This window comes from Balearica regulorum, chromosome 4 (genome assembly GCF_011004875.1).
Source record: "Balearica regulorum gibbericeps isolate bBalReg1 chromosome 4, bBalReg1.pri, whole genome shotgun sequence".
Taxonomy (NCBI): domain Eukaryota; kingdom Metazoa; phylum Chordata; class Aves; order Gruiformes; family Gruidae; genus Balearica; species Balearica regulorum.
The window spans coordinates 67,537,345-67,546,922 of record NC_046187.1 but is presented as its reverse complement, the minus strand read 5'-3'; the positions used below and the strand labels follow the sequence as shown (position 1 = coordinate 67,546,922).

The 9,578-nt window shown below is 58.0% G+C and overlaps 2 protein-coding genes across 2 annotated transcripts; both read right to left on the bottom strand.

The window, feature by feature from the left end:
• Positions 1-2,918: 2,918 nt before the first annotated feature.
• On the bottom strand, positions 2,919-3,917 carry LOC142601584 (inositol 1,4,5-trisphosphate receptor-interacting protein-like 1). Its single transcript, XM_075750771.1, has one exon. The coding sequence runs from the start codon at positions 3,915-3,917 to the stop codon at positions 2,919-2,921; it is 999 nt and encodes a 332-aa protein (XP_075606886.1).
• A 4,238-nt stretch (positions 3,918-8,155) lies between these two features.
• LOC142601583 (inositol 1,4,5-trisphosphate receptor-interacting protein-like 1) lies at positions 8,156-9,154 on the bottom strand. Its single transcript, XM_075750770.1, has one exon. The coding sequence runs from the start codon at positions 9,152-9,154 to the stop codon at positions 8,156-8,158; it is 999 nt and encodes a 332-aa protein (XP_075606885.1).
• Between the last annotated feature and the right edge of the window lie 424 nt (positions 9,155-9,578).

Here is a 9,578-nt window from a genome sequence, read left to right as displayed (position 1 = left end):
TCCTGCCCAAAGCCGCTGGAGGCAAAGAGAGGGAGAGAAGGTCAGTGAGTGGGAGCGTGCCCTGAAGTCCCTTCTGTGTTAAGTCTCTCTTGTCCAGGGAGTGGGGACCTGCGGTGCCAAGCAGAGGAAACATACCTTTGATCTGTCTGCCTGTGACCATAGGCTGTCCACCCAAAGGAATCCAAAGCGTGCACATGTGAGAGAAGGTGACGTGGCCCGTGGCTGGGAGGACCAGACTGGACTAGGATGGACTAGAATATTTTCAGTCGGAAGAGACCGACAGCGATCATCTAGCCCAACTGCCTGGCCACTGCAGGGCAGAGCAAAAGTTAAAGCATGTTGTTAAGGGCATTGTCTGAGTGCCTCTTATAACGCTGACAGGCTTTGGGGCATCGACCACCTCTCTAGGAAGCCTGGTCCAGTGTTTGAGCACCCTCTCGGTAAAGAAGTGCTTCCTAAAGTCCAGTCTGCACCTGCCCTGGCGCAGCTTTGAACCATTCCCACACGCCCTGTCACTGGATCCCAGGGAGAAGAGGTCAGAACCTCCCTCCCCACTTCCCTCCTCAGGAAGCTGCAGAGAGCCATGAGGTCGCCCCTCAGCCTCCTTTTCTCCAAAGCAGACAAGCCCGGAGGCCTCAGCCACGCCTCATAGGACATTCCTTCTAGCCCTTTCACCAGCTTTGTTGCCCTGCTCTGGACGCGTCCAAGTACCTGAATATCCTTCTGAAACCGCAGGGTCCAGAACTGCACGCGGTACTCTAAGGTGAGGCCGCACCAACGCTGACAATCCCCTCTGCTGACCAGCTGTTTACACTGTGTTTGATGCACCCCAGGACGGGGGTTGCCCTCTCGGCTGCCAGGGCACACCGCTGACTCCTATTGAGCCTGCTCTCGCCCAGCACCCCTAGATCCTTTTCTGCAGGGCTGCTCTCCAGACACTCCTCTCCGAGCTTATATTTGTGCCTGGCATTACTCTGTCCTAGGTGCAGAATCTGGCATTTGGACTTGGTAAATTTCATCCCATTCATCGTTGCCCAATGCTCCAATCTATCTAGATCCCTCTGCAAGGCGTCTTGTCCCTCAAGAGGGTCAACAGCACCTCCCAGCTTGGTATCGTCAGCAAAGTTGCTAATGGTGCATTCAACTCCTGCATCCAGATCACTGACAGATGTATTGACCAGAACTGGCCCTAGAATCGAACCCTGAGGAACACCGCTGGTGATGGTTTGCAAGCCAGATGTAACCCCAGTCACTAAAACCCTTTGAGCTCTGCCCTTCAGCCAGTTCTTCACCCAGCGCACTGTGAACCTGCTCATCCCACGATCTTCTGCCCCACTTGCCTGACTTCCAACGCAATGGGATTGCCTGCTCCTGTGCTTCTAAAAGGTGGCTCTTAAAAACTGACCAGCACCCGTGGACTCCTAAGCCCTCAAAAGCAGAGTCCCAAGGGTACTGTGCTAAATAGCTCCCTGAACAGCTTAAAGCTTGCTCTCCTGAAGTGCAGGGTAGCAATTCTGCTGTCCTTTTTTCTCATTACACTGAAAATTTGAAACAACCATTTTGTGATTATTGTGGCCAACACAGCCACCTACCATCGCATCTCCCATGAATCCTCCTCTGTTCACGAATAGCAAGTCTAGCAGGGCATCTTTCCTAGCTGGCTCGCTGAGAATTGTGACGAGAAGTGATCTCCTACGAACTTCAAGAGTTTCCAACACCTGCTCGTCCCAGCAGCGTGGTGTTCCCAGTGGATGACTGGGAAGGCGAAATCTCCCGTAAGGACAAGGGCTACTGATCCAGAAATTTCTCCTAATTGCCTATGGAGTAACTCATCAGTGCTTACATTCTGGGCAGTTGGTAGCAGACACCCACTACAACATCTCCTTTGTTTTCCAGCCCCCTAATCCTCACCCACAGGCTCTCAACCACATCATCACTAATTGTAAGAGCTGTACAATCAAAGCTCTCCCTTGCATGTAGCACAAAACCTCCACCTTGCCTGGCATGCCTATCCCTCCTGAACAGCCGGTAGCGGTCCATCCCAGCACTGTGATCGTGGGGCACATGCCACCAAGTCTGAGCACCCTCCTCAGAGTCCGGACGTGCTTTCTTCTGTTCAGATGGAATTTCATGGGTTTTTTCCTCGGTGCCCACTGGTTCTTGTCCTGTCAGTGGTCACCAGTGAGAAAGGTCTGGCTCCCTTGCCCTCGTTCCCCCCCATCCGGCATACGTGCACCGAGGCGTCTTCCCCTTAAAATGGAAGCAGAGCAGAAAAGTGGAAAAGAAAGGGAAAGGGGGTCAGGGGAAGCATTCTCTTTTGGTACTACTTACTTACCTCAAAATGCCGCCCCGCTGCTTCTGCATCTGAGCAGGTACCAACCTGCTCCCTGCCCGCATTCCCCAACAAAGTGTTGCACAGCCGCTCAGAGACAGAGGGTTGCTTAAAAGAAGCTACTTTATTATCTTTGATTTGGATAAAGGTCCCAGAGGGGATCAGCTCTTTCCAGCAGGGTGGGTGGTCCCACCCTGCTACAGGTGGCAACAGGAGCCTCAGTTGCAATGGCATCTGCAGCTGGACCGGCGGAGGTCCACTCATGCTGAGCTCCAACTGAGCGGTGTCACCTCCGTGCCTACTTTGATCCGGTCTGCGGCAGCGACCCCCCCAGGCAGTCCCTGGGATGAGCGGATGGTCTGTCCCAGTGTCCAAAATTGTCGCCTGGGCCCCACCAGTGTGAGAGGGAAGTAGGTCCTCAGGGTGCCAGGCGTGGGTGTGGCCACGAGGTATGGGTGCCGAGCTGCGGACGTCTGAGGTGGCAATTGTCCTGCTGGGTGCGCGTCGCCCTGCGTCTGCAGAGCGGCGTCTTGAAAAGGGCGCAGCTCTCCGGCCATGCTGCGCTGCTGGTAAAGCTGGCCTCTGCCTACTCAAGGCTCAGGTAGGCGCCTGAGCTGCCTTGCTGCACCGCAAAAATCATCTCAGCGCAGATGTTCATCCTGGAGGTGGTTCTCAGCTGGAACTTGCAGGACTGGGAGGAAGGCAGCACCATCAGCTGGCAGTGGTGCGACTGAGGCAAAAGCAGCCAGGCTGATCTCACCAGCAGTTGGACCCAGCAGGCGATTTTCTCCACGTCCAAGTAGGAGCATGTGCAGAGGGTGCGTAGGAGGCACGAGCTCTGATCCCTCGGCAGCTGGTCGTCGGGGTGGTGCAGAAAGCACAAAACATCCCCCAGCAGCCGCTCCCTCGAGCACATGCACTCCAGCAGCACGTGGACGCTGGAGTGCCTTGCTGGCAGCTGCCCCGTGGTGTCCAGCTCCAGGTGGAAAGAGTGCCCGGGGGGTGGCCGCAGGAAGACGAGCAGGCGGTAGGCGATGCTGTTCCCATGGACGCTCCAGGTTTCATAGGGGCTGTCCATCCCGATGGCCGGGTGCATCTGCGGCATGAAGGTCTTCTTGGAGAGCACGCGGCAGACACCAAGGAGGTCACCCACCAGCTCCTTCAGCACCTTGCACGTGTCGGGCAGGCCCTGCATCGGCAACAGAGTGGACGCAGCCAAAGACCTGAGGCCATGGCGGTCTCCCTCATCCTCGTCGTCGTCCGCCTCCTCCTCGCTGCTGGAGCTGTCCTGCTGACTGCAGCTGCCAGAGGCAAGCTTCATTTCCCTGGCCAGCCAGCAGATCTCAGCGAGCAGGACCAGGGCTCCTGCAACGGTCCACAACGGCCACCGCTGCAACACGGAAAGGAGTGTGGCTCCCTCGGCGCTTCTGCTCTCCTCGACCTCCTGCAGCAGCCGAGTCATCTGCTGGAGAAACTCCTCCCGCTGCTGCATCCGCTCGGTCGCGGCCACATCTGTCTGGTGGTCGTGCTTCAGCCCGTGCTGGACGGCCAGCAGAGCCAGAAGGAGGGCAATTGCCTTAGCCATGGCCTGGAGGGGGTGGGAGAAAAGGGGGCTGAGCAGGGCTGGGTAGGAGACGGGCTGAGGGAGCAAGGGCAGGGTTTGTGAGCACTGCACAGGTGAGAGCCACGGGCTGTCCCAGGAAAGCATCTGGGCACTGCCGTCGACAGGCTCGACAGGCCGCAGGCCCTGGCTGGAGACAGCATGGGGCCCGTCCTGCCCAAGCCGCCCTGATGGCCAGCCCCCATCTGGGCTGTACCCCATGAAGGGGCGAGCGACACCCGAGCAGAATCTGCCGAGGCCGCCCCTTCCCTGTCCCACAACAGCGTCCCGTGGAGCCCCGGGCCACCAGCACATCCCCAAAGCCTCTCTGGGCCCCTGGCACCACTGGGAGCCCTGAGTACCTCTTCCCCCAGCTGCAAGGGCGGTACCGTGCCCTGCCCTGAGGGGCTCGGCTCTCGCTCTGGGTTAGAAACCTCCCCGGCCACCCTCCCCGTCCCCCTTCCAGCCCAGCCTTCCCCCCGCATGCTGCACTCACGGTCGCCCGAGCCAAACAGCAGCGGGGCTGCCTGGTGATGTCCCTTGGGACAGCTCCCATTGTGACCTGTCCTCTATGCCGTCACAGTCACCAGAGCAGCACCACTCAGCCGGCAAGCCCCGGCCTTGGTCCCCACCGCCCGGCTCAGCACGTCCTGGGCATCACATCAAGGACAAACGTGCCCGGCACGAGCCAGCTCCCGGGGGCTCTCTTGACAAGGCAGGCAGACACCCCCCAAAACCGTCATGGACATGAAAACGGGGACTGTAGCTGGATGTCCCTGACTGAAGTAGAGAGGGACAGAGCTTTCTGGCCCAGGTGGTCTGACTCTGCCTTGCCTTGAAAAGAAGAGCTACGAGCCCTTGGGCAGAGACAAAACTCCTCCTCCCTCTTCTCTTCTTGGATGCCTTCTGCCGGGGCAGGACTTAGCCCTGCAAAGCCTGACGATCAAGCCAAATGCAAATCGTGTCCCTGGTGCAAGTGGAAAAGATCCTGTGGCTCCTGTCTCTGGCTACCAACTTGCCCTCTGCAAGGGCAAGCCGGGGGGCTGGAGAGGCCACGCCAGGTCCAACGTCTCTCCACTCCCCCGAGGTTTCCCCGGTTCAGGAGAGCCCCCTGTACACCGCGCTGGAGTGCTCCGCTGTGGATTGTGCCTCCCAGGAGCCTGGCCCGTTCTGCATGAGTGCATGCCTTGAGACCCAGACACCTCAAAAGCCTTCTTTAGCCTTGCTGCCTATGTGCCAAGACTGACACGGCTGCCATGTTTCTGTCCGTTCAGCATGTGCACAACCGCACATCTGATGCGCCTCCTGCCCAAAGCCGCCTGGAGGCAAAGAGAGGGAGAGAAGGTCAGTGAGTGGGAGCGTGCCCTGAAGTCCCTTTCTGTGTTAAGTCTCTCTTGTCCAGGGAGTGGGGACCTGCGGTGCCAAGCAGAGGAAACATACCTTTGATCTGTCTGCCTGTGACCATAGGCTGTCCACCCAAAGGAATCCAAAGCGTGCACATGTGAGAGAAGGTGACGTGGCCCGTGGCTGGGAGGACCAGACTGGACTAGGATGGACTAGAATATTTTCAGTCGGAAGAGACCGACAGCGATCATCTAGCCCAACTGCCTGGCCACTGCAGGGCAGAGCAAAAGTTAAAGCATGTTGTTAAGGGCATTGTCTGAGTGCCTCTTATAACGCTGACAGGCTTTGGGGCATCGACCCCCTCTCTAGGAAGCCTGGTCCAGTGTTTGAGCACCCTCTCGGTAAAGAAGTGCTTCCTAAAGTCCAGTCTGCACCTGCCCTGGCGCAGCTTTGAACCATTCCCACACGCCCTGTCACTGGATCCCAGGGAGAAGAGGTCAGAACCTCCCTCCCCACTTCCCTCCTCAGGAAGCTGCAGAGAGCCATGAGGTCGCCCCTCAGCCTCCTTTTCTCCAAAGCAGACAAGCCCGGAGGCCTCAGCCACGCCTCATAGGACATTCCTTCTAGCCCTTTCACCAGCTTTGTTGCCCTGCTCTGGACGCGTCCAAGTACCTGAATATCCTTCTGAAACCGCAGGGTCCAGAACTGCACGCGGTACTCTAAGGTGAGGCCGCACCAACGCTGACAATCCCCTCTGCTGACCAGCTGTTTACACTGTGTTTGATGCACCCCAGGACGGGGGTTGCCCTCTCGGCTGCCAGGGCACACCGCTGACTCCTATTGAGCCTGCTCTCGCCCAGCACCCCTAGATCCTTTTCTGCAGGGCTGCTCTCCAGACACTCCTCTCCGAGCTTATATTTGTGCCTGGCATTACTCTGTCCTAGGTGCAGAATCTGGCATTTGGACTTGGTAAATTTCATCCCATTCATCGTTGCCCAATGCTCCAATCTATCTAGATCCCTCTGCAAGGCGTCTTGTCCCTCAAGAGGGTCAACAGCACCTCCCAGCTTGGTATCGTCAGCAAAGTTGCTAATGGTGCATTCAACTCCTGCATCCAGATCACTGACAGATGTATTGACCAGAACTGGCCCTAGAATCGAACCCTGAGGAACACCGCTGGTGATGGTTTGCAAGCCAGATGTAACCCCAGTCACTAAAACCCTTTGAGCTCTGCCCTTCAGCCAGTTCTTCACCCAGCGCACTGTGAACCTGCTCATCCCACGATCTTCTGCCCCACTTGCCTGACTTCCAACGCAATGGGATTGCCTGCTCCTGTGCTTCTAAAAGGTGGCTCTTAAAAACTGACCAGCACCCGTGGACTCCTAAGCCCTCAAAAGCAGAGTCCCAAGGGTACTGTGCTAAATAGCTCCCTGAACAGCTTAAAGCTTGCTCTCCTGAAGTGCAGGGTAGCAATTCTGCTGTCCTTTTTTCTCATTACACTGAAAATTTGAAACAACCATTTTGTGATTATTGTGGCCAACACAGCCACCTACCATCGCATCTCCCATGAATCCTCCTCTGTTCACGAATAGCAAGTCTAGCAGGGCATCTTTCCTAGCTGGCTCGCTGAGAATTGTGACGAGAAGTGATCTCCTACGAACTTCAAGAGTTTCCAACACCTGCTCGTCCCAGCAGCGTGGTGTTCCCAGTGGATGACTGGGAAGGCGAAATCTCCCGTAAGGACAAGGGCTACTGATCCAGAAATTTCTCCTAATTGCCTATGGAGTAACTCATCAGTGCTTACATTCTGGGCAGTTGGTAGCAGACACCCACTACAACATCTCCTTTGTTTTCCAGCCCCCTAATCCTCACCCACAGGCTCTCAACCACATCATCACTAATTGTAAGAGCTGTACAATCAAAGCTCTCCCTTGCATGTAGCACAAAACCTCCACCTTGCCTGGCATGCCTATCCCTCCTGAACAGCCGGTAGCGGTCCATCCCAGCACTGTGATCGTGGGGCACATGCCACCAAGTCTGAGCACCCTCCTCAGAGTCCGGACGTGCTTTCTTCTGTTCAGATGGAATTTCATGGGTTTTTTCCTCGGTGCCCACTGGTTCTTGTCCTGTCAGTGGTCACCAGTGAGAAAGGTCTGGCTCCCTTGCCCTCGTTCCCCCCCATCCGGCATACGTGCACCGAGGCGTCTTCCCCTTAAAATGGAAGCAGAGCAGAAAAGTGGAAAAGAAAGGGAAAGGGGGTCAGGGGAAGCATTCTCTTTTGGTACTACTTACTTACCTCAAAATGCCGCCCCGCTGCTTCTGCATCTGAGCAGGTACCAACCTGCTCCCTGCCCGCATTCCCCAACAAAGTGTTGCACAGCCGCTCAGAGACAGAGGGTTGCTTAAAAGAAGCTACTTTATTATCTTTGATTTGGATAAAGGTCCCAGAGGGGATCAGCTCTTTCCAGCAGGGTGGGTGGTCCCACCCTGCTACAGGTGGCAACAGGAGCCTCAGTTGCAATGGCATCTGCAGCTGGACCGGCGGAGGTCCACTCATGCTGAGCTCCAACTGAGCGGTGTCACCTCCGTGCCTACTTTGATCCGGTCTGCGGCAGCGACCCCCCCAGGCAGTCCCTGGGATGAGCGGATGGTCTGTCCCAGTGTCCAAAATTGTCACCTGGGCCCCACCAGTGTGAGAGGGAAGTAGGTCCTCAGGGTGCCAGGCGTGGGTGTGGCCACGAGGTATGGGTGCCGAGCTGCGGACGTCTGAGGTGGCAATTGTCCTGCTGGGTGCGCGTCGCCCTGCGTCTGCAGAGCGGCGTCTTGAAAAGGGCGCAGCTCTCCGGCCATGCTGCGCTGCTGGTAAAGCTGGCCTCTGCCTACTCAAGGCTCAGGTAGGCGCCTGAGCTGCCTTGCTGCACCGCAAAAATCATCTCAGCGCAGATGTTCATCCTGGAGGTGGTTCTCAGCTGGAACTTGCAGGACTGGGAGGAAGGCAGCACCATCAGCTGGCAGTGGTGCGACTGAGGCAAAAGCAGCCAGGCTGATCTCACCAGCAGTTGGACCCAGCAGGCGATTTTCTCCACGTCCAAGTAGGAGCATGTGCAGAGGGTGCGTAGGAGGCACGAGCTCTGATCCCTCGGCAGCTGGTCGTCGGGGTGGTGCAGAAAGCACAAAACATCCCCCAGCAGCCGCTCCCTCGAGCACATGCACTCCAGCAGCACGTGGACGCTGGAGTGCCTTGCTGGCAGCTGCCCCGTGGTGTCCAGCTCCAGGTGGAAAGAGTGCCCGGGGGGTGGCCGCAGGAAGACGAGCAGGCGGTAGGCGATGCTGTTCCCATGGACGCTCCAGGTTTCATAGGGGCTGTCCATCCCGATGGCCGGGTGCATCTGCGGCATGAAGGTCTTCTTGGAGAGCACGCGGCAGACACCAAGGAGGTCACCCACCAGCTCCTTCAGCACCTTGCACGTGTCGGGCAGGCCCTGCATCGGCAACAGAGTGGACGCAGCCAAAGACCTGAGGCCATGGCGGTCTCCCTCATCCTCGTCGTCGTCCGCCTCCTCCTCGCTGCTGGAGCTGTCCTGCTGACTGCAGCTGCCAGAGGCAAGCTTCATTTCCCTGGCCAGCCAGCAGATCTCAGCGAGCAGGACCAGGGCTCCTGCAACGGTCCACAACGGCCACCGCTGCAACACGGAAAGGAGTGTGGCTCCCTCGGCGCTTCTGCTCTCCTCGACCTCCTGCAGCAGCCGAGTCATCTGCTGGAGAAACTCCTCCCGCTGCTGCATCCGCTCGGTCGCGGCCACATCTGTCTGGTGGTCGTGCTTCAGCCCGTGCTGGACGGCCAGCAGAGCCAGAAGGAGGGCAATTGCCTTAGCCATGGCCTGGAGGGGGTGGGAGAAAAGGGGGCTGAGCAGGGCTGGGTAGGAGACGGGCTGAGGGAGCAAGGGCAGGGTTTGTGAGCACTGCACAGGTGAGAGCCACGGGCTGTCCCAGGAAAGCATCTGGGCACTGCCGTCGACAGGCTCGACAGGCCGCAGGCCCTGGCTGGAGACAGCATGGGGCCCGTCCTGCCCAAGCCGCCCTGATGGCCAGCCCCCATCTGGGCTGTACCCCATGAAGGGGCGAGCGACACCCGAGCAGAATCTGCCGAGGCCGCCCCTTCCCTGTCCCACAACAGCGTCCCGTGGAGCCCCGGGCCACCAGCACATCCCCAAAGCCTCTCTGGGCCCCTGGCACCACTGGGAGCCCTGAGTACCTCTTCCCCCAGCTGCAAGGGCGGTACCGTGCCCTGCCCTGAGGGGC